Here is a 25,589-nt window from a genome sequence, read left to right as displayed (position 1 = left end):
GGGACCCGACATTTGTTGATGTTTTAAGCCGACCTTTTTGATGTTCTGGGTGATAATTAGTTTATGATAAGACATTTGTAGAAAATTAGAAGAAGATGCAAGGAATAATCATTAAAATTTTCATTAAGGGAATGGTCGGCGTCGTATTACAGAAATTTCCGAGGCTACCCAACCTTTCCACTCATCCATCCAGTCAGCAACTTCTTGGATGCCAAGATTGGCAAAGGAGTTAGTGCTCGAAACCTTATTTAGGTGACGCCACTCTTTCCACAACATGGCATGCAGCAGGTTCTGGTCAGTCAACAACTCTTCAATGCGGTATATCCCTAGCTTCTGCCTGTATTTCCTTATCACCATCCTTTGAGAACGAGTGAGGACCGTGCCATTCAAATATAGAAGGCCGATGAATTGAAGCTTGTGCCAAGTACATATGACCTTGGCCAGAATGTACTCGTCAACATTCTTTTTGAAAAGCTTTACGTGTGGACGTAATTCCGTCGGGATTTGACTTTGCATACCATCGGAGGAGATGACACTGCTGTAGATACTTGAATCGCTGGAGCTTGACATTGTTCCGCTAATGATAATGCCTCTTGTCCTCCGGTTTATTTATAGAAGAAGGGGGAGGGGCAAAGACGTTTGAAATAAAGGAATGCGAAGGGCCCAAGGCTAATTAAAGCACACTGTCATTCATTGGGAAAGAGAATGTATCAAAGCCATTAAAACCCGCGCACGTGGACGATCGATAAAGGCCTCAAAAATCACGTGGATAGGCCAAAGGGCGTGCGTGATTATCGAAGTGACTCAGAATATGAAAGGTTTCCTGAGAGTGTTTAATGACAATCCATGCATCATTATGATTACCAGGATATAACCAAGTCCTGAGGCTTCGTCCCCCTCTCAGGAGAGGGCAAAGGCCCGGTACAATGTTTTAAACCCCGTATATTAAAGCCGATAATTAATCATTCCGATTATTAATAGGATATCTTTAAGTGATTTGCTAGCAAGCATTCAGTAACAAAGAGCAAGACAAGATTCTAAAGGTAAAGAGCAAGAGTGAAATGAAGGGATAATTTCATTCATTTAAGGGCATTCCAACTAATTACAACCGAACATTCTTCTTCTACAAAGAGTACCCACATGGTCTTCCATCTTCTTAGTTCATTTGTGGAAGACTTCAGGAAGCTATCGGTGCTCGTAATGCCTGACAGGATTTTCACCTCTTTATGCAACATCAGTTGATATATGTAGTCGCCCTCAAAGATGTTTACCCCCTCGGTAACGTTCAGACGCTCCCGATATTTCTCCATCTTTACCACCAGTCTAGAAGCATTAGCTTCCCCGGCCTCGTAAAGAAATTGCAATATCTGGAGTTTCTCCCAATAATGAATAATCTTATTGAATACTTCATCCTCTATCTCGATTTTCCTCTTCTCAGCTAACCGCCGTGAGATTTCCTCCATATCTGAATTCGCCATCTGACTCTTATAGCAAACTAGTTAATGGCGATGTGGAAGAAAAATGTTGCTATATTTATAATAGCGAGGGGCTAATCACAATCGTCGAATCTTTGGGTACGCAGACGATTCAGATGGACATTGGAAATTGCATCAGAAAGTTGAAAAGACGTACACGCATATCGAAATATTGCGATAAATCATCCTCAAAGATATAAAAACGTGGGGGGTATGATTGATGTGTATCACGAGTCTTCGCCACGTGCTAACATCTGTGTAACTGTGATCAGTCCAGAAAGTGTACCGAAGTGGCTTTCCTGATCGGGCATGAGGGACCAATCGGGACAGCGAGTAGACTCTAGCCCGACTATTTAAGGAGGGAGTGATGATGCCCCGATATATCCCGGGCCATTGATGGATCCCGGGTGTTCTCGGGTCATGGGTCAGGCCCATGAGCGATGTCCGGATCAGGACAGCTCATCCCTCGGGTTGTCAATTCAAGACATAGCACCCGAGTTCTGGCGCAATTATCTCCTCTGACACCTCGATGCGAGGGAAGCATTTAATGACGTTGACTTAATAGAATGCACGCTGCCGACCTGTTTTTCTTTGGTTAACATTAATGGGTGACTAGACAGATGGGATATGACTAGTGTATGATTTGACATGTCAGAATAAATAGGGTATAATCAGCCGTCCTAGTATATTTAATGCTCACATCCCAAAAAACGAGGTCATCATTATTGCTTCTACTATAAATACCAGGTTTTGCATTTTATTCATTCATTCAGATATTAATGAACATTTAATACTCTCATTTATTACACACCAATATCACAGCCATCACTTGGCTACATTGGTTTTCTTGCTTGAGTAATCCACTGACTTAAGCATCGGAGTGGCCACGCCGGGGACCCCTCCGGCCCCATTCACGTAGTTGTTTTTCTTATCCGCAGATCTTTCAAGACAGATGAAGAATCTTCCTCCCGATCCAACGTTTGGCTCATATTTCCTTCCATATTCTCGATAGTTTACCCGGTAGAGTTCTCGACCCGACTCCACCGTTCGACCCGGGTTGCATCAATACCTTTTTAACACATCTTCACACGCACAAGAGCTCCCTCTTTCTGAAATCATCAATTCTTCCAATTTTCTATTGTCTTATAGTGTTCCACGTAAATCTCGGTGTCCATTTTATTCTTTATTTTCATATTTATTATCTCAAATTACCGCACGTGGGACCAACAAGTGGTATCAGAGCCTTGATTAAAATTTCTTAAAATCTTGAGTATGATTTGTGGTTGTAGCCTAGACTGATCTTCCACATCAGAAAAGTTTTTTAATTTTTTTTTATTAAGACGAGATTGTTTTGTCTAGTCTATTAAATTGTTGTAGACATAATGAGATAATCTGACAAAGATGTACGAGGTCAAGTCACTACACAACATGATTTTTTTAAAGAGAAGATTTTAGACTTTTCGGATGACGGAATACTCATCGATGACCGACCATATCAACACACTAAATACTCTATTTGCTCAACTCACTTCCATGGAGCATAAAATAGGGGAAAATGAACGTTCAGAGCTTTTACTTAAAAGTATACTAGATTCATATGATCAACTTATTATCAACATAACCAACAATATTCTTATGAGCTTTCTAAAGTTCAACGATTTCTTAACTACGATTATTTTATGTGCTAATATGATATTTTCAATGATTATGGATGTTTATGAATTTTTAGAATGTTAATATGTTTATTATTAATGTTTATGGATTTTTAATATATTAAAATGTTTGTTCTAAATGTTTATGGAATTTTATATGTTTAGGGATTTTCATGTCAAAATGTTATTTTAAATGTTTATGATGTTAAAATGTTATTTTAAATATTTATGGATTTTTAATATGTTAAAGTCTTATTTTAAACGATTTGGATTTTTATGATAAAACGATAACGTTAAGACATTGTTGGACAGAACAAGAGCTATGTTGAAGACTGTGGGTCTAGACAAGTCATTTTGGGTGAAAGCAGTCAAAACCGCTTGTTGTATTATCAATTGTTCTCCTTCAGTGACGATTGATATGAAGACTCCGATGGAGATGTGGACCGGAAAGGCGACAGATTATTGTCATTTGCATACATTTGGAAGTCATGTGTATGTTCTGTACAATGAGCAAGAAAGATCGAAGTTGGATTTGAAATCCAGAAAATATATCTTCTTGGGTTATGCTGATGGAGTTAAGGGGTTTCCTTGTGGGATCCTAGTGTCCCACAAGCTTTTCATCAGAAAAGATGTTATCTTCGAGGAAGATAAAGTAAAGGGAGACAAAGACACACTGAATTCAGAAACTATTATATTTTAGGTTGAAAATATGACGGACGAAAGTCTAAATTCTTGTGAAGCAGTACGAGAGCACGAAGAACAAGACAACATTGAGTCTGAGGTTTCTAATGTGAGGCAATAAACTTGAGATAGAAGACCAACAAGTTGGATTTCATATTATGTCACTGAAAGCAATATTGCATATTATCTATTGTCAGAGGATGATGAGCCATCGAGTTTCCATGAGGCTACTCAAAGCTCGGATATATCCTTGTGAATGATAATAATACAAGAAGAGTTGGAGGCATTAGACAAAATAAAACTTGTGATCTTGTTATACTACCACAAGGGAGGAAAGCCATTGGAAACAGATGAGTCTATAAGATCAAGCGTGATCTTATAACAAAGTGGAGCAGTATCGTGCTAGATTGGTGGTAAAATGACAGGCTCAGAAAGAAGACATTGACTTCGATGAGATATTTTCTCATGTGGTTTGGCTTACAACAGTCAGATTAGTTCTGACATTATGTGCGGTGTTTGACCTACATCTAGTTGAGCTAGATATGAAAACAAAAGTTCTTCATGGAGATCTTGAAGAAGAAATCTATATACTCCAGCCAGAAGGTTTTGCGGAAAAAGACAAAGAGAACTTGGTTTGCAATTCTCAAACAGGCGTCGAGATATTGGTACAAGAGATTTGATTCCTATATCACGAACCTTGTACATATTTCAAGAGGTTTGATGGTGATTATATCATTTTGCTGTTGTATGTAGACGACATGTCGATAGTAGGCCTCAACAATGACCAGGTCCAAGGATTTAAGGTACAGTTGGCTATGGAATTTGATATGAAGGACTTGAGACCAGCAAACAAGATTCTACAGATGCAAGTTCACCGAGATAGAAGTAACAGAAAGATTTGACTTTCCCAGAAAAATTATTTGAGTAAGTCTAGCAATGTTTCAACATGCAAGATAGCAAGCCAACATCGATCTCTCTTCATGTTAACTTCAAGTTATCCTCCGAGATGTGTTCTAGCAGTGAAGCAGAGATGGTGTAGATGTCTCGAGTACCATATGCATCAGCAGTGGGAAGTTTGACGTTCGCTATGATCTGTACAAGACCAGAATTGCTCAAGCAGTGGGAGCAGTTAGTCTGTATATGACGAATCCTGGACGAGAGCATTGAATTACATTTAAGAAGATCCTTAGATACATTAAGGGTACTTCAAATGCTGTATTATGTTATGTATGATTAGATTTTACACTCAGGGACTATGTCGATTCAGATTATACAGGTGATCCTGATGAGAGGAAACATACTACTGGTTATGGGTTTACACTTGCGAGGGAAGCAGTAAGCTGGGTTCCAAAACTGCAAACAGTCGTGACATTATCTACGACAAAAGCAGAATATATGGCAGCTACTCAAGATTGCAAGGAGGCAATATGGATTAAAAGATTATTGGAGGAGATCATACACAAACAAAAATAATGTTCCTTTGTTTTGGGACAGTCAGAGTACCTTGCACATCGCAAGGAGTCTAGCCTTTCATTCCATGACGAAACACATTGGAGTCCAATTTCAATTTGTATGGGAAGTATTAGAAGAAAGAAGCATGGATTTGCAGAAGATCTATAGAAAAGATAAAATACCTAATTTTTTGACCAAGCCAGTGAACATTGATAAATTTGAGTGGTGTAGATTCTCAAGTGGCCTAGCGGAAAAAACTAAGCAGCAGAGAATGACAAGATTGAAAGGATGTGTGGAGATATGTTTGATTCTCAATCAAATCTCCAAGTGGGAGAAATGTCGGAAAAATAAATTAAATGCATGTCGGGAAATTGAATTGAATGAATTATTGGTGGCAGGGACAACACGCTGAGTTTTGTTGAAAATAAGTTTACGCGTTTTTAACACGTCTTCACTTGGACAAGGGGCTCTATAAATAGAGCTCTCTCCCCTCATTCTGATATCATCCATTCTTCGAGTTTTCTATCATCTTATAGCATTTGACTGCTTAGTTCTATAGTATTTGTGAGGTGTTTTGTTCTCCTGTATTAAGAGAGTGTGTGTTCTATTTGAAAACACAACGAATGGTTGTACACCGTAAAATATTATAGTAGAATTCTTTTTATCTTGCCCGTGGTTTTGACCCTAATAATTTTTAGAGTTTTCTACGTAAATCTCGGTGTCCAGTTTATTCTTTACTTTCATATTTATTATATCAAATTACCGCACGTGGGACCAACAATGGATTGACCGGAAATTTATGGGGTCAGAGTGAATGGCAATCTGAATTAACGGGGAATATTCACGAGTTTTATACGAATTTTGGTAACTACGATTTTATTATTCGCGGGAGACGGGCATTTTTTAAACACGACCACTCTTTGATTATATATTTTGATCATCAATAGTTAATATTTTTTTAATATTTTATCTGTGGTATAATTTTATCTTTAATTATGATAAATAAAATGGAGAAATTTCGGGAAGCATTTTTCTAAAAACTATTATTTTGAATTCAATTGGGCTGATTCATAGATTAATCTCGATTTAGTGTACATAAAATACGATGAATCTAGATAAAAATATTATCAGGTTGGCCAAACAAATTAAAGGATTGAGAATATGCTGTTGGTCGCAAACGAGAAAAAAAAAAAAAAAATTTGAAGACGTCTTGCTGCTTTAAAATATCATAAAAACTTCTGTGTACAGTCTCACGAGTCAATTTTGTGAGACAGATATCTTGTTTGGATCATGACCTTTAAAAAATATTATCTTTTATGTCAAAAATATTATTTATTATTGTAAATATATATGAACAGGGTTGAACGTTTCACGGATACATATATGTAAGATAATAGCACAAGAGATCTCCTATAAAAATATATAGTTCAAAATTAATTCTTTTTATTGATTTAATTACTTGATCATCGAATAAATTATGTAATACCTTAGCAGGCAACGCTAAATTTGCTGCAGTTGTCTTGTTACTCATAAAATATGATCATCGTTGCAAATTAAATCACTAGACGTGCTCGTTCAATCGGCTCGATTCGCGTCCGCAAGGTTCAGAGTAATTTGTTTTTAAAATTTTATGATATAATTTTAAAATTAATATATGTAGAATTATTTAAATTTAATAAATTACATAACAATTTTTTTACGTAGACCTCATAAAGAATAATTGACGAGTAAAATATTGATTTACAGGATTAAGATAATTCGATGATATATCAAATAAATATATTTCAAATACAGACCAAAGGGTATTATTATCATACACTGTATGTATTTCTCTCCTCTATGATGTAGTGAAATTTTAGTGTTTGAATCATCAAACATGATGTCAACTTCTACTAATATGTGAGATACTCAGACAACCTAATAGCGTTGGGATTAGAGGTGAAAAAAATACCGAATTTTCGGTATATCGATAACCGTATCAAAAAAATGTCGAATTTACCGAATTTTAGGTATACCGAAGATTTCGGTACGGTAACAATACCGAATTTTTTAGTATGATAATGGTGTGCAATTTGAAACTTTCGGTATATACCGGAATACCAAAATAACGGAAAAATATACAAAATTTAAAAATATATAATATTTTAAAACAATAAATTTATAAAATTTTTAAAATGTAAGATTTTTTCTGGTATAAAACTGTATATTCTGATACCATACCGAAATTTTGGTATATCGTATAATTTTGGTATAATCGGTATGTTAGATATATGTATCAAAAATTTCGGTACGATATCGATATGAATTTTTCTTATATCGTAATTTTCGGTATGGTAAACAATATAGTATTTTCGGTACTATGCGTACGGTATACCACCCCTAGTTGAGATATAAAGATAATTTTCTACATGGATTATATATTAACTCGTATTAGTTTTTTTCTTTCCATTTATACGCATAAAAGATTCTTTTAGTGAGATGCATTCAGTTTAGATTTAATGATTGTTTTAAATGTTAGACTTCGAATTGATTTACTGAATTTTTTACAATTCGTATTTGTCGATGTTAATTATTGTGAATTAGTTTGTCGGTAAAATATATGGCACGTTTTTCACAACTTACAAGTGGAGCAAGAAGACAAGAATGAAGACAATGATAGTATGGAAATCAGGATGGATAAGAAGAAATCTACATTATATCTTTTTGCTTTCAACATTTTATACGATAATTTTATGTTTAAAAGTTTATACGTTTAATGTACTTGTAGATTATGTCTTAAACGAGATTTTTTTTTTATACATAATTGCGTAATAAATGAGAAAAAATAAATGAAAAAAATAAAATACACAACAAACATATAGTTGTCTACTACACTTTTGTGTATAAATTGTCTAAAATGTTTGTCTAATATACTTTTATGATCATTAAAACGTTTTTATAAAATTGTTGTCCAAATACTCTTTTAATTATTAAAACATTTTTATAAAATAGTTATAAAAAAAACTTTTATAAAACTAGTTTTAAAGTTGTTGTCACAGAGCCCATTTATTTATTTACTTTTGTATAATAATTATAAGGTCTAGAAAATTCGAACTACGTAACTTACATGTAATCTAGGAATTTACTAAAATATGTGTTTTTAATTATTTTAAAGCTTTAAATACATGATTATTACATGGATATCGTTTTATTTCACTGTTTACTAAGATTTCATGTATTAGGGTTTTAATAGTATTTCGCGCTTGAACGGAGACCGGAGACAGTTAAGCAAAAATGTTTTTATTAAATAATATTTTTAATTATTTTATATGTGATGTAATTTAATGAGATTTTCGAAAATGAGTCTTAGTGGGGTGTTTTTACTTGCCGAGTCATATTCTAAATCGATACGCAAAATTTAGCGAGTCAGTGGACTTTTTGAGGGTTCGGGCAATATTTTCAAAAACATGCCTAAACGATATATTATTCAGGAGTGTTTTTGGACTTAAGGGGATTATTTTATTGCTTAATTGGCCTAAATTTTTTTTAATCTCTTTATTTTTAATTAAGGACCCATTAACAGTAATTATTTTATTAAAACCCTACACTCAAACCCTAATTACATCACCCTCGTTTGGCCGCGCCCTCCATATTATTCAGCAGCAACCTCCTCAAAATTTCCAGCAGCAAGTCATCGGTTTTCCCTAGCTTTTCAAAGAACTTCTTCCCCGGCTCTCTGGTGCACGTTCTACGCGAATATCTCTAAGGTTTCGAGCGTATAAATGCAAAGACACGCCCGATACCTCCATTTTCTCGTCTTTCACATCATAATATGAGTTTTTGATTGATTGTGCATGTTTTATTGTCGTTCTAATGTTTTAAGTGAGTTTCGAATGCATGTTCATAGAGGAAACCAATTTTTATGAATTGATTCTCACATTTTTGTCTCTTGGTTGAAGGGGCTGCCTGGATGAGGAGGTAGGGACTCAAACACGTCTGAATTATGGTGTTTAGATGTTAATCAGATCCTGAGTCGGTTTATAGATGGTGCGATTGGGTTCTTCGATTTAGGGCTTGGGACGGCTAGGTTGTGCGAAGGGTTGAGGGCAACGTGCATGGGGCTAGGGACAACAACTAGGTCGATCCAGGAGGGTCTTAAGGTGGGCTAGGAAGGGTTGGTTCGAGCCTGGTCTGGGCTAGTTGAATGTGGGGAAGAGGTTGGCTTCAAATGTTGTTTGGGATTTTTGACCAGCAGGACTAGCGCCGCAGCACCCGATCTTCGGGGCTGCTACGCTGCAGCGTTGTTCCGGGCGCCTAGGCGCTAACCAAGCGCCACAGTGCCAGTGCCTAGTCGCCAGTCAGTATGGATGGGGTATTGATTTTAGCGCATATGTCTCGTTTTGGTTGTTGATATGTTGATATGACTGAAGTTATTGACAGTTAAATTAGGTCATACGATGTTTGATTAAGAGTCTTCGAACTATGGTTTAAGTTTGATTGAGTTCGGGTTAAAACCGGATTTTCAGTCCAAGTTTTAAAACGAATTATAGAAATTAATGCATGGACTCGAGCTTGCGTCTAGGAAATGGTTATAGATGTGTTTTTGAGGTGTTTTAATAAGTTTGGTTGGTTCGGGCCGAAATTTCGAGGTCCAAGGGTAAAACAGTCAATTAGGGTTTCCAGGGATAAAATGGATATTTGGCACATTTTGCACTCAGGTCAAGTTAGCAGTCCTGGAAACGCTCTGAACACTAAAGTTACATGTTTAAAAATGTATATGTTATTACGAACATGAATTTTTATGAAAATACGTCGCATGCTAGATTTTAAGGAAATTTACGTATATGCATGATTTTGGAAGTGATGAATACAATGACATGTTTTGAAGGATGAAAGTTGGTTGTGACTAACACGAACAAGAACATATAAGGCCAAAGCTCAGTGGATTGGTGATACTGTCACTATATCTCCGCCGTTGGGTACCACGGTTATACGTAGATGGATCCATCGACTAAAGTTGATACGAAAATCACAACTAACGATCTGAACTCAAATGAGGAAAATGAAAACGTTTATGATTACGTGATGAGATATGTTTGGAATACGTTTACGTTTCAATATGCTTTCGTTAATGATTTCAAGATCATGAAATGTATTTTATTTACAATAATTTTCAACGTTGAATGTTATGTATATATACTTGCTATCATGGTTCAGGTGTGTTGAGTCTTTAGACTCACTATGTGTGAGAGATGCAAGTGAACATGATGATGTGGAGACTGGAGGCGCCGAAGACTGAGTAGACGGAGTTGGGAGTGTGCACGCTAACCTGAGGACTTTACGTTTTTCCGCACTTCATGTAATTAAGTCAGGGATGTTACATTATGTTTTTGCATTTCGCATCTTTTTACATATTGAGGATTTGACACGATTCCGTTTATTGCATGAAAGTTACTTTAAATCAGTAGTCTAGGGATTTCGATGATATTTAGATTTTTTTTATTAACTGCAGTATTTAATTCAGTGATCGATTAACCTTTAATACGCATGGTGGTTTGTCTTCATTCGTATGCATGTATATGAGCATTTATGAAATTAGCTATAAAAAAAAATTCTAGTAGTATTTGAGTAGTAAACGTTTCAATAACTGTTGACATTATAATACAAATGTATAAGATAGTGCATGATATTAGTTTAATCACCCTTGAAATTTCGAGTCATAATTTCTTCATCCCAAAACCCACCTCCAGAATATCAGAACCACTGAACCAGCAGCCTAGCCCAAATCACATATCCATGCCATCCGCAGAGCCATTTACGATGTCAAACCTTGCGCATTTCATCGAACAACTAAAGCTCATATTACCTAGGCACTTCACCCAAGTCAAATAAATAGAGTACAATCCCGGTCCTCATTTTTATGCATTTTATTTTTTTGAAGGTTTGTTGTGCATACTAATAAACTATTAGCATGGAATAAAGTAGAGACTTAATTGAGACCATCAGATTTTTTTGTTTATATTTGTGTAAACTCACATTGATATAATTATTACGTTTCATAACCATGGTGACTGGTGATTTTGTTTATACTATTTTAGATGAGCAACAATCGTAATTAAAATAATATAACCTTAAAAAGAAATAATAGATAATTAAATAAATGAATCACGAAAATGGAACATATGTGTTCATAGAAAAAAAGTATTTTAGGATTTTTTTTAATTAAATAAGACATAATGCAAAATGTGTAATAAAGAAGGTCATTTCTAAAATTATGACTTTGAAATAGTCTATAATCATCAATTTCTCTATAATAACATATGATTTTCCAATGAGTTAAGATTATATTAAGGCTAGAATTTTACATAAATATTCATCTTATGACAAACATCACATAACATAATAATAAATAAAATATATGACTCTCCAACTACGACAATTTTAAATGCGGAACATATGAATACTCAACCAATGGCAAACCGCAAACATCACATTACCTAGTAATTAACAGAATATATATATATTCTACCTCACTCTTATGTCCGACAAAGAAAAAATGACAAGAATAAAAGAGGAACACGTTAAGGTACATACCATCAGGGGCGGAGCCAGGATTCAAAATTATATGGGGCTGGCTCCATCTCATACTATATTTAAATCTTCAACTTGAAAATTTATTGCAGCTGTAAATACATTAAATCGATAGTGGTGCTCAACTATAATGGAATTATTTTTTGTTAAGAACGACCTGTACCATATTTTAAAAACTAAAACCAAAATTCCAATTAAACAAATTGATTTTTTAAATTAATTCAGCTCGATAAGTTATATTGGTTGAAATCGATATTTTGTTCACCCATAGACTGAATTGATATATGGCCTTATCTTAATTCCAAAAAAGATTTTTAAAATTTTTTACTCTTAAGAATCATTGCGGTCAAAAGCCAAAGTCAGTTCACATCATTTAAAACCAACAGTAAAAAAATAATAATGAATATTGACAAACATCAAAGAATAATATGGACATTAATAGAAAACTAAAAACTTGATACATCATTTAAGTCATTATGCACAAAATTCAAATCACTGCTAAATCATATAATATCACATACTATGATTCACATGAAAATTTTGCGTAATTTCTCAAAGTCATTAGTTTATTTTTCTCAAAATCAATTCTGATAAACATACACTAGTTCATACTAAAAAAATTAAAATTCTATAAAACTTTTAGTATTAATAGAAATTAAATAAAGATATAATAAAATATGTAATAACTGCATAATTGTATTATCATATTAGCTAAAATTAATATATTTGTGTGCTATTGTAAATATAGTCTAAAAATATATTTGGGACTTAAAGCTAATTTTAACAAATCAACTTACATTAAGTTCTTAAACCTTTTGAGTAAAATGCGAGTAAAAGTCAAATTTGGTTATAGGTATTTACAGAAGATCATTTTAAAAAATTACGCATGGTTAACAAAAATTCTTCAAATTTACATCAATAATGTAAAGGTAATAAAACATAAAAATAAAGCAAAAAAAAAAAAATACAAAAAAAACTAAAAAAAAAAATTGTAAATTTAGGTGGGGCTGGAGCCCACCCAGTAAAAGGGGAGTGAGGAGGGGTAGTAATCTACCTCACTCTTATGTTCGCAAGGAAGCTTTTCTTCAGGTACATACCACACTACGGGGAGCGAGGAGGAGAGCAATCTTCCTCACTCTTGGGTTCGTGAGGAAGCTTTTCGTCATGCTCAGCTGGTGTCACGCCCGGGGAATGGGTTGGTTGACACGGGCTTGCTATCAAATTTATATTCGAAAACGACAAGTCTTGGAAGTATAAGATTTAGAAATCAGATTTTTTATTCATAAATACTGAATATTTTAATGTCTGATACAAACTCACAACACTGTCTTAACAGATGCAGCATAATATAAAAACATAAATCAGAACTTAGAAATAACAGTGTTCTTCCCCAGCTCACAAGTTGTTAGTGCAATTTTCATATTTAATCTTCAACAGAACTTGGGAATCAGATTATTGAGTGATTATAGGTTAGATGAGTCTTATTATGATATGCTAAATGGGCACAATCTCTTTCGATTTATGGATGCATGTTTTCTGAACAATTATTAATTGGCTGATGCTTCAATTACTTGGAAAAATGTAGAAATAAATCAAAACAATTGCTTCTTATTGGATTTTGGACCGAAAAATTGAGCTGATTTTGTGGGATTCTTCTGGTCATGATCTCAAGTGGTGCTATTTCTTTCATTCGCAATGCATATGTAATGATGTAAGTGTGTATTACTTCAAATTTTAAAAATGTACTTTCATTCTAAATTTACAAAGATAACTCAAAATGTTTGTGTTTACCTTTGGCGAGTGAAATTCTACTTGGTAATTATTTAATTTAGATGGGATTAGAGTTATTGAAACATGACTCACCATAGATAAATGTAAATTTCAGAACGTACTAGCTATCATTTTTCGGTTGTTTTGATACTTTGATGTGATTTAGGGAGATTTGTATGATCATGAGAGCTTGGTTGTGGCAATAAGGAAAGTGGATATCAACCGTCGGATATGCTCAGTTACCCGATCAAGAAAAGATTGTTGCCGTGATTAAGGAGGCTGGCAGTGTTAAGGTTTACTTTTAATCAACTTCCTGCAAAAAACAGGGTTAAACTGTGTGTGTGTGTGTGTGTGTGGTGGAGGCAATCCACGGAGACAGACCCATGCACATAAGTGGGTGATTTCCCTTTCAAATTCTAAAAATTTAAGTTTTCCGTCAAGCTTGTATCTATGTTCTTTGGCTGGTTACCAAATCTTAGTAAATTATTTTCCATTTTAAGTGGAGAGGTGGTTTGAAAATATTTGATACCTCCAGCGATTCTTTCCTTTGGAATTTTAGAACAGATGTGGATCGTGTCCATGCCATTGAGCCAGCAAGATCAATGTTTGAACAAAAGGCTCGGTTTCGTGCAGTTTTGTTGGGGTGGAAGGAATCCCTTTTACCTAAGTCTCAAGCAATTTCTTTGCTGGTATATTTCTTAGAACACTGGCTGAGATAGACACCACAAATGCACCAAGGGACAAAAAACGTGAGAAATACTTGAAGGGTTGTTAGTAGCAATTCTGATGGATTTTTCTAGCAATTTGTTTTTGCAAATCAAAGATGGACTTGAATTTCTTATGCCCTTGGTATATAAACTAAGTTCATCTAATATTAGATACGGCTCGAACATGTGTCAGAATACATCAAGCAAGTGTTTTGAAACTGAAAGGAAGAAAAACTGTACAATCTACATTTTGATAATGATTCCACGATATTGTGTAAAGTTGAATGGACAAAACTATTTAGATTTTTGTGTTCTTTTTATGTAGCTGTAAATAATAAAGAAGATATAGCCACTTATACCATCACAACTGTGGATGATCCAAGAACTTTGAACAAGACCCTCTACATTAGACCTCCTTCCAATGCAATTTCTCTCAATGATATAGTCTCTTTATGGGAGAGAGAGATTGGCAAAAACATTGAAAGAACATACATTCCGGAGGAACAAGTTCTGGAAAATATTCGAGGTGAGATACGAACTCTTTTACATATAAATAGATGTAAATAACACAAAATGAAATATGAATATCAACTTTATGTTATTCTCCAATTTTTATTCATATGATTAACGAAATAATAGCCAGAGAAACACGCAGAGAAAAAGGTGGTTTTTTTTTTTTCTTTCCAAATAATGGCTTTTGGGCTCCCATTTAAATATTTTAGAGTACATAGTGGTCTAAACATAAATGTGCCAAATATATGGTTTGAGCTGTAAAAGGAATTTTTTTTTTCCTCTAAAGCTCGAGTCTCCTGCTAAGATAAATTACTTTTAATGGGTCCAACCCACCCAATTCAACTCCGAATCAGAAACAGAGGGTTTACACCATAATTAGAAAATTCAAGACGTGATTTACACTATAGGCATCCATGTATCATACGAGAAAACGCTAATCTTAGCCCTACTGATGAAATCTTCTATGCAGTGTGACCGAAAAAGTATCAAATTTCACTTCTTTTTCCAGCACCATTATCAATTAGCTGCAGCAATCAAACATAACGGCAGATAGCTAAACTGCTGATGATTCCACATTCATGTGTTTAGTGTAATTACAAATCCATCAACTACAGATACACGAAACCAACCCATTGTGTCTTTTCTTGTTTTCGTTTCCATTTTCATTCACTTCTCCGCTCCATTTTCTTCTTAATTTCATCAAACCATAAAACTGAAGAGCTTCAGTCTGCTCGGGAGCTGCTGGGGCCAGTAGCATGTTTTTTCCCACCGTATGTCTGTTTAAAAACAAGAAAAACACAGTGAAACAGTACCACTAATGAAAACCCCGACCAACTCGTCAAGATGACAGTCAAAAATACAATCAAACTATAAATAAGACATACGGTGTTATATTTTTGTTATAACAAAGGTAGTGAAAAGACGCAGCAATTATTTTCTTCAGCTCACCTGCTTTCCAATGTTAAATGGCATGTACTTGTACTTGATCATATGCAAGATTTGACGCTTCATTGTTAGAACAAAAAGAACAAGCCAGTAGCACAACAATATTGGCCAAAATACTGGAACATCAAACATGGAAAAGAAGGTCATGACGAAGGCTATACAGAAGGCTTTGGTAATGGCATACCTGGAAACACAGGAAAAAATCATGATCAACATAAAAAAATCCTAATATAGATTTGAATGGCATTCCCCATTTTAATCAATACACACAACGTCGTAGTAAATTAAAATATCATTACATGAAACAGGAATTTGCCATCTTGCAAGTAAAAAGTAAAAACTGTAAATCAATCCCTCTTTTGCGGTGCAACAAATAGATGTACAAGAAAAGATTGACCGGTAGTAATTTGTACATAGAAAATGTGATGAAAACAGTATTTATCAATAAAGCTCCGATCAAATATTGAACATCCTCCAACAGAGAAGCACGCTGCGAAAATGTCAGAACCAGCAACTTTAAAACCAAAAAATAAAATTCAAAATCCGGCATTGTGTTGTTTAAAATCTCAAAATGTTGCTCAATTACAATAAGCTTACTGCTCTTAAATCCTCCCAAGGAATTTTATCCTAGTACTAAAAATGTCAAGTGCACGAACTATCACCAACAAGTAACACGCGAAAAATTTCAATAAAAGTTCTGTATCCCATTCCCTTCACAGATAGCCTATACCTAGGTGAGTCAATACCAAACAACTAGATAAAAGATCATGGGGAGCACTACAATCAGTAAGAGCAACAAAGTTGAAAAATGCTCGAATACAATGATTTTTGTTTTTTTTTTTTTGAGAGATTCAATAAATTGATTTAGGACAGCTAAAAGGTTGCACACACCTCTGGAAATATGTTAATGAACAACACTGTCACAAAACTAAATAATTACCAAAATTTGAACTCTGGGAGACGCCGAATGAAAGGCTTAAATTCGTCTGAACCCTTTGTTGGCAGCACAGGTCCATCTGATGATTCCAGCTCTGGGTCAACAAGAGGTGACAGAAACCCGATGACCAAATTCAGAATGTAGATCCCCAGGCCATACGTAACAATGTAGAACCCTTGAACATAGTAAACTCGCAGAGCATAAATCAACACTAAAACAAAGGTTCCCATCCACCGATAAGAAGTATGTGGAGTAGATTTATCCAAGAAGTATTGAAAAAGCTTTGAAAGTTCAAGCCTCCGTTGGTTCAGTGCTGCTGCTGCTGTTGAGGGACCATCACCTCCAACCCCCTCCATGGATTATCAATGTAAAAACCCTATGAAGAACAACACAATAATCCAACCAGGAACATTAAGTGTAGTTTCAAAGGTACCACCACAAATTTAGAAACCTCTGACATAGATTATCCATATGCCCAATCTGGTGACAGGATGAAACCAAGATGGGAAAATTCATAATAAAGAAATCTTATTAATATTTTGCCATTTCAAGAAGAATAATATAATACTAATCTCCGATAAATACAATAGCACACAATACTAATGCAAAAGTTCCTTTGCGTCAAAACTCTACTGCTAAGATAAATGTTTGCACGGGATTACTCTGCTCAGGTACTAACAACAAAACCCTTCTAATAGAAATCTTAAACTTAAATGCAAATCTTCTATTATCTTCATCTTTAAGCATCCAACCAAATACCCAAAACAACACCACAGCTCAAATTAACTATTATTCCATCATCTTTTAACATTTTTCCACTGATAACAAGCATATATAAAGCTAAATCCAAACTAAATCCAAAACGAACTCATTTCATCCGAAACTAACAAACACAAAGAAGTCAAACTTCTGATCAAATACCAAATAAACATGACGATTGAAAAATCAGATCTAGAATTTCCAGATCCCCAATTATTGTTCGGAAACACCCGTCAAAGGATATATCTAAAACATACAAAGGATTATAAAAAAAACAACAGATTACGCAATGCATATAAACCAATTTCGAAGAATAAAGCCAAAAACATCCGGGGATTCAAACATACCTTCGGAAATTTGCAGCGAGTGGAGGGAACAAAGTTTCCGAGGGCTCGGAGGCGAAAATTTGAATATGGATCTGATTTGTGAAGGGATTTGGTTAGCCTCGAACGGGTTTGAATCCTATGCCGAATATCCGAATATGAATATAGATAGCAAAACAAATGGCAAGGCTTTTCTGGGAAATAAGGTGTTATGCATGTACATCTTCGTCATTTCACATATACCGGGTCAGCCAAGGTCCAAGAGTCGTTGTGGGGTACAAACTAATTGGGTCTGTGAAAAGATTGGGCTAAAAACGTTTTAGTCCGGCCCATTTTGGGTCCAAAGTAATTGTCCGGTAAAAAATCAATTTCGATACCTAGGCAGGTGACCTAATTTTGTATCTTTTATTTTTAAAAGTTAAAGAAAATGAAAGATTATGTCAAGATCAAACTTAATTTAAATTCAAGTGATGTGTAATATTTAGCTTGTCTTGTGTCATTTCATATTGTTGATAAAACGCGATGATACGTACATTAACATATATGTATGCAACGATAAGGATTTTCGGAAAGTTCAGAATATGTACGTCCATGCATAATTGTTAAGAATATAATTTTCACTAAAACAAAACAAAAAAATTGGTTGCACCTTACATTTGATATCATTGATAGAAGATTAGTCCTCCATAATTTGTCTTAGTATTTTAACAAAAAAAAAATAATATCTATATATTTTTATGAGAACTAAAAATTTAATATATTTTTTAAATAAGTAAAAATTGCATTTTTAGTCTAATTATGTTTGTGTTTTTACAACACATTATTAAATATATTTTGACAGTTCATCTCACTAGCTTAGTAGAGATGCACAAAAGTTGAAATTTTGTTAAAGTTCAATACTATATTTTCTTGCTCAAAAGAAATACTATATATATTTCCGAACCGAAAGCAACAATTTAAATTTTTTGAGATTTATTTTGCATTGTTTGATGAAATTACAAGTATTCTAATAGAGTTATAGTGCAAAATAGATAGTTGTATTATATATTTTAATGGTGATTTAGATGGAATTATGATATCAAGAGTTAATGAAATGAGATACATTCCACAGCAATGCATGCAATATCACGGCATAAACATAAATAGAAAATAATAAATCAATATATATGCATAAAATAAGCTGTAATCATTAATTAATTCCCATGATCTTAGTTTTATTTAATTATTTGTAAAATACATACATGTGATATCAAGCCTAGATCAGTATGTAAATTTGAAATATACAAATCATGGCTTGTAAAATATGAAGCTTCTTCAAGATGGATGATGTTTGAATATTTATTTATCGGGTTTCTTTGGATAATCCAGGACATGGGAAGTCTTATTGCTTAGCGTTTTGCAAGTATCATGTGGATTAGAACTTGAAGATGATCCGAGGAGGTTTAACGACGTGGAGGTGGTGGTGGTGATCGGCAGAATATTGGAGGCAGAGGAAATGTTATAGGTATATTTGGAGGGAAAACTATGCAAAATCGAGGTGGTGGAGGTGGCGGTGATGGTGGAGGTGGGGGAGATGGTGGTGGAGGTGGCGGTGAAGGTGGAGGTGGAGGAGATGGTGGGGGTGGAGATGGTGGTGGCGGGGACGGCGGAGGTGGAGGAGATGGTGGGGGTGGAGATGGTGGTGGCGGGGACGGCGGTGGAGGTGGTGGGGACGGCGGAGGTGGAGGAGATGGTGGGGGTGGAGATGGTGGTGGCGGGGACGGCGGTGGAGGTGGTGGGGACGGCGGAGGTGGGGGAGAAGGTGGTGGAGGCGGTGGTGACGAGCGCGGCGGGGGCGGCGGAGGTGAGCAAAATCTTGTAAAAATAGGAATATTTGGTATACAGACAGTTGCACTAGAAGTACCTAATGTGGTTAAGAGCAATGTTAGAACCCAAAACTTGAGTTCCGTGATGCTCGTCATGGCTGATGAATGGAACTCACGAATGTCCGGCGGTATTTATAGACTTTCTTTGTCCCATTTTTTAATTAAAATAAATAAATAAATAAATAGCATAATTTTCTCAAAAATTAAGAATTCATTATTTATCATAAATAAAACCTGATGCATGTCAACTCTTCACTTCAAATAATTTTCATGTTCTACGAATTTAGATCTTTAAATGCCTTGGTTTACTTCATCGATCCATCTCAGGTCAATAATTTGTCTAGAAAATGTAACATTAGACAACACACACACGTACATGTGTTTTTGGAGTATCAAGTATTAGTTTTGATGCTTTGATTGATTAACTTGTACCAATTTTTTTTGTAAATCTATATAATTTGAGCTAAATAATTTAGCAAAACATTAGAATCAATAACGTCTTTCATGTGTCTCAATTCATAGATAATTTCAAGAAAATTTTAGTAATAATTCTTGAGTTCGGATATCCAAATTCGAGTTTGTAAACAACGTACATAATATTACAATTATTTATGTAAAACAAATAACTGGCTGGAATAAATATGTTTTTTAAAATATATTGTTAAAATAAAGATTAAGTTATTTACACTCCACTTTTTTTTAATCGTACTTCAAATCTTTCTCTTATATTAAAACATGGCAATAATGTTAGGATTTGTGAACGTATTTAAAGAAGAGATGGACAAACACTTTACAAATTTTTCTTTAATAGACTTTGAGAATCTCAACTTTTGTTAGCATTTAAGATTAAAATCGAACTTTTGAGTGAAGCACACAACTTTATCAGATAAATGTGCAGAATCAGTCCAATTGAACTCAGTTAACCAAAGGGTTATCAAAATCGGAAGATCAGAATCAGTAGAGAGATACAGTAAATGAAGTGCTGAAAAGAAATAACAAAGAGAATTGTTTGTGGAAGTTCTAATGTTTCTTCGTGAACCAAATGCTTATCTTTGAATATTTTTTGTAATTTTTAACATTATCTTCGCAATATTAGTATGCACATAAAATCTTGAATCTACTATACGCAAAATTCATAATTTTTTATATTGAACAAATATTTAATAAACGAATAATTTCGTATGTAAAATAACTTATTTAAAATGACATTTTGTGAAATAATTTTGAAGGCAAAATTTTCTTAATCGAAGTTTAATTTTTTAATTTTAATTTTAATTTTATATGCTTATTTTAATTTATTTTGTGTTTTTTTAAAAAATACATATGATCTAATACGAAAATCATGGCATTACCTTTAAAAAAAATCGATTTCACTTGGATAAATTCATACTTTTTCAATCTAATTCTATTTTAGAATGAATTCATATAAATCATAATAGAATAAATTCACGGATAAGAGAATATGTAAACAATAATATATTTATAGATAATGATATATCAACTTAAAAAAAGTTTTACAACAATATATTCATTCAGAATAAAAAGAATATAGTAATTAATTTTAGGAAAAAATATTAATGTATATTTGTGTTTCAACATTTGAGAGACTATGAGAAATGTATTAAATATGTCTTTTTAAGCAAATACGCGACAATGATACATATTGAATATATATGTTAAGAGAATGTTGTTTAGTGTAGTAATGAAATAGGTAAAAATAACATTTTTCGTTCAAATATTCTCAAGTGTATTTTGTTAGTTATAGAGTAGCAAAACAATAAATTTCAAGTTCACTCTTACATGTTTGTAGAGTATTCCATGTAAATCAGGATTTATTTTAAGTTTGAAGCCATTTGAAATTCATTTTACTTTGTGTAAATAAGGTATTTGTTTAAGATTTCATCTATTTTTTTATTATTAAAAAAATATAATCAAAATCTATGTATTTTAAATCAATTCTACCATATACACCCTTTTAATTTTTTATTTTTATTTTTTTGAGTTCGGAAAATTAATTGTTAAAATTGGGTTTCTACCTAAAATTTGAGTTCCATGGTGGTCGCCTGGCTGATGACATGGTGAATTCGAGTTGATATTAATAGAATTTTTCTTATCCCATTTTAAAATTAATTTTTTATTAGTTTTTTCCCATTTATCGTAAATAAAAGCTTGATGTATGTCAACTCTTCCCTCTTAATAATTTTCATGTACTGTGTTCTATGAATTTAGATCTTTAAATGCTTTAGTTTACTTCATTCCCCTCTCAAATCAATAATGTTTCTAGAAAACATTATATACACACCAACACAACTATGTGCGTGCTTATTACATGTATGTATGCATATATTTTGGATATCTGACACAAATGATTTAAAATCCACAAGTGGTTACGTATTTATCATTGGTGGTGGAGCTATATCATGGAAGTATTCTAAGCAAACTTGCGTTGCTCGATCCACAATTGAATCGGAATTTATAACTTCAGACAATGCTGAAGAAGAAGCCGAGTGACTTCGAAATTTCTTAGAAGAAATGCTTTGTTGTAATAAGCCAGTGTCCTCAATAATAATTCATTGTGATAGTCAATCAGAAATTGGAAGGGCACAAAACACTATATATAATGGTAAGTCTCGACACATCTGTCGTAGACATAATACCATATGACAATTGATCACTAATGACATTATCTCCATTGATTATGTAAAATCAAAGGAGAATCTAGCGGATCCACTTACAAAAGGTATACCGAGGGATCAAATGAATTGTCTATCAAGAGGAATAAATTAAAACTTCAAAATTAAATCTTGTAGTAGATACCCAACCTAGTTGACTGGAGATCCCAAGATCTAGGTTCAAAAAGGACAACTAAATTACAAGATTAGTAGAAACACCTTGGAGAAATCTCCTACATATTCATATGATAAGTGGTGTTGCCCGCGAGGGGTATGAGGCTAGGTTTTACCTTTAATGATTTCTAAGATATACTAATACGTATTGTTGAGTATAGTGGGATACTCTCCTAGGAGATCACCGGCGTAAGTGTGAAGTGTGGCCGCTTCAATTATGAAAAGCACTCGCGAAACCAAGCAATGTTCATGGCCGAAATGGACCCAACAGTACTGAGAACCTAATGAAATGTTATAAATGTTATTGTGTGAATATATTTGCCTTGGTTTACACAAAACGTCGAATAGTTCAAGGCATCACGTCCACTAATTGCCAAGTAAATCCAATTATATCTTACTAAGGAAGGTTCAAAACCAAAAGCTACCTATCCTGATACAATAATATTTTGCTAGAACGCTATTTGTCGAGTCAGCATAGTCACATGCATTAATTTTCATTCATGTGGGGGATTGTTAGAAAAATGAGTTTTGTACTCATTTAGAATCGATACCATAATTTGAACGAGTTGCGTAGCGAACGAAATTATTTCTCGATTACCAATTAGGTGAATGATAAATTAATTGAAATTCAAATTTATATATATATATAATTTGAAATCACACGGCCATTTGATGTGGTGTCTCTTGAAAGAGGCGCCTCTTTGGACTTGGCCAATTTTCATTCAATTATGAAGTGGGTGTCATGAAATGGTGCATCACTTCACGAAGCCTTTTCATCTATTATAAATAGGACATCCCTCATTTGCATTCATTGCACCAAATTTTCTCCTCTTCTCCTTTCTATTAAGTTTAGTTCTATATGCGAATTTTTAAGCACTAGCGCTTAAAGTTCAAATTTTCAAGATATAAAATCTCGAGTTTGAATTTTCTAAGCTTATACGCTTAAATTCGAACTTTGAAATGAAATTCGAGAGTTGTCTTCTAAATTTGAATTTTTTAAGCATTTACGCTAAAATCCAAGTTTTGCAAGACTTAAACTCTTGGAATTGGATTTTTAACTTTAACGCTTAGAATTTGAAATTAAAAAGTTTGCATACCATATTGATAGCGTTCTAAACATTTCAAGTTCGTGTGACTTTAAAATTTATAGTGCTACTATTTTAAAGTCGTAGTTGTTGTATTTTGGGAAACGAATTGCCAAGACAAAAGAATACTATACTGTTTAAAGAGAAAAAAAGTCAAACTCTTACCTCGACTATTTTTTCCTAACCATTTGATTCACCCATTTATATCCCTTGATTTCCCAAGACAAAAGAATATTATACCAACACTGTAGCCTAAACCCTACCATTTTCATTATATTGTATTGATCCAGTGCACCCATAGGACACCCATTATGCACCATCCCTGCAATAAGTGTGTTACAAGCAACGACTTTGTGAATTAGCATTGAGCGAATCACATTTTCACCTTCTCTCAAACTTCCACACCCCATACAGGGACGGATCCAGGAATAAGAGTTGGGGTGGGCTTGAACTCAATATGATAAGTTATATATTATTAAAAAAAAAGTACATTATATCGTTCAACGAAGTTGTGCCTTACGGGATTTTAAAACATAAAATTCATCAATAATAGAATTTACATCAATATGTTTAGCTAAATCTCGTTCAATATAGAGTGTCAAACAATCGGCATGAAAGCCATCCTTCATTTTATTACGAAGTGCCGTCTTCACATGCTTCATTGCTGAAAAAGCCCGTTCAATAGTGGCAGTAGACACAGATAATGTCAAAACAAGATGAATCAATCTAGTCAACATAACATAAACACTTGACCGTCCACTCTCGGTCAATTGCTGACACAACTCAACAAGTGTAGAAACCTTTAAATTCTGCATCACATCGAGTTTATAAATGTATCAATTCATACTTCAAAACAACAATTTCTTGATCTGTGAAATCTCCAGGATAAAACTTCTTCGCAAGCTTGCAAATATCATCACTGTTAAATGAGTCAAATGAATTTTTAGGATCTAAAGCTATACTAAGAGAAAGAAGTTTCACCGATAACTCATTGAACCGAGTAGTTAACTCCATCAAAATGAAATCTATTGCTGCATTAAAAACATCAAAGTGGTAATGATGTTCTATTGAATAAACCGTCGCTAATTAAAACCGCCGATCCACTTTTTTTTTTATTTTTTAATAATTTAGCGACGGTTTTAGCAATAACCGTCGCTAATATTTGCGACGGGTTTTGATAAAACTGTCGCCGATCCCCATCGGCGACAGGTTTACTAAAACCGTCGCAAAAGTAGCGACGGTTTTCAAAAAACCGTCGCTAAAACCGTCGCTAAATAAAAAAAATGGGCTGAGCTACAGCCCAGTATAGCCCTAGCGTAGATCCGTCTCTGACCCCATATACATATGCGCCAATGAACTGCCAACAATCAAATCAAACTCCAGCCCTGATCTTATAGCATAACCATCTGTCTGCTTTCCTCTATTCAGATCCTTCAGTCCAGCGCATCCTCTCAAAATGCTCCTAAGTGTGTACGCGTCATGGAATTTAAATTGATACGTGCGCAGTGGTCGCAGAAATAAAGAATGGATGAGAGTCGGGAGTATATATGGCATTGATGCTAACCATTACCGTATTTTTTTAAAAACAATGTATTTATCTGCTTACAGTTTATATTTTTCTGGTGTACATAACAAACCTCTCCTTCACAGGAAAAAATATGTTATTTATACTTACAGGTAAGGTTCACATTGTTTTTTTCAATGAATTCTATGTGTGGATAAATAAGTTCTTCCTTAAACCATGAAGCCGCACAATGAAGAGCGTGCGTGGATAAATAAGTTCTTCCTTAAACCATGAAGCCGCGCAATAATGAAGAGCGTGCGTCATCGCCTGCTTTCATCCTCGTCCTCCGATGGGAGAGCATGTTGCATGGGGAGGTTGTTAGCGTAGATGTTCAGCGAATTAATTTGTGCCTTGAGTTTTTATGGATTCTTATGTAAAAAAAATATTTATTTTATGGTTTTATCCATTTATAATATTTATTTTATCTGTATACTCATGAAAACTG

At 34.1% G+C, this 25,589-nt stretch overlaps 2 protein-coding genes and 1 long non-coding RNA gene across 3 annotated transcripts in view; 2 read left to right on the top strand and 1 right to left on the bottom strand.

Moving 5' to 3' along the window:
- The first annotated feature begins 13,415 nt into the window (after nucleotides 1-13,415).
- On the top strand, nucleotides 13,416-14,832 carry LOC140828337 (uncharacterized). Its single transcript, XR_012117158.1, has 3 exons — nucleotides 13,416-13,541; nucleotides 13,767-13,953; nucleotides 14,106-14,832. It is a non-coding gene; the product is annotated as an uncharacterized lncRNA (long non-coding RNA).
- A 459-nt stretch (nucleotides 14,833-15,291) lies between these two features.
- On the bottom strand, nucleotides 15,292-17,996 carry LOC140827004 (protein RER1A-like). The gene is made up of 4 exons (XM_073189572.1): nucleotides 17,809-17,996; nucleotides 16,706-17,078; nucleotides 15,769-15,949; nucleotides 15,292-15,596 (listed from the first exon to the last, which is right to left on the bottom strand). Exons 2-4 carry the CDS (start codon nucleotides 17,056-17,058, stop codon nucleotides 15,543-15,545), a joined length of 588 nt encoding a protein of 195 aa, XP_073045673.1. The 5' UTR covers nucleotides 17,059-17,078; nucleotides 17,809-17,996; the 3' UTR covers nucleotides 15,292-15,542.
- Nucleotides 17,997-18,958: 962 nt separating this feature from the next.
- Nucleotides 18,959-25,589, top strand: part of LOC140826889 (uncharacterized) — a 68,362-nt gene continuing 61,731 nt past the window's right edge. Inside the window, exons 1-2 of the mRNA XM_073189423.1 lie at nucleotides 18,959-19,387; nucleotides 19,505-19,585. Coding sequence (XP_073045524.1) covers nucleotides 19,309-19,387; nucleotides 19,505-19,585 — 160 coding nt within the window. The 5' untranslated portion in view covers nucleotides 18,959-19,308. The remainder of the gene's footprint in view (nucleotides 19,388-19,504; nucleotides 19,586-25,589) is intronic.

Source organism: Primulina eburnea, chromosome 3, assembly GCF_022965805.1.
Source record: "Primulina eburnea isolate SZY01 chromosome 3, ASM2296580v1, whole genome shotgun sequence".
Taxonomy (NCBI): domain Eukaryota; kingdom Viridiplantae; phylum Streptophyta; class Magnoliopsida; order Lamiales; family Gesneriaceae; genus Primulina; species Primulina eburnea.
This window is presented reverse-complemented; position numbering and strand designations above follow the sequence as displayed.

Coding starts and splice junctions, on each gene's coding strand:
- LOC140827004 (XM_073189572.1), bottom strand. CDS start 17,058: ATGGAGGGGGTTGGAGGTGATGGTCCCTCAACAGCAGCAGCAGCACTG. Junction 15,950..16,705: donor CTCCCAGAGTTCAAATTTTG/GTAATTATTTAG, acceptor CTGTGTTTCCAG/GTATGCCATTACCAAAGCCT. Junction 15,597..15,768: donor CATTTAACATTGGAAAGCAG/GTGAGCTGAAGA, acceptor GTTTTTAAACAG/ACATACGGTGGGAAAAAACA.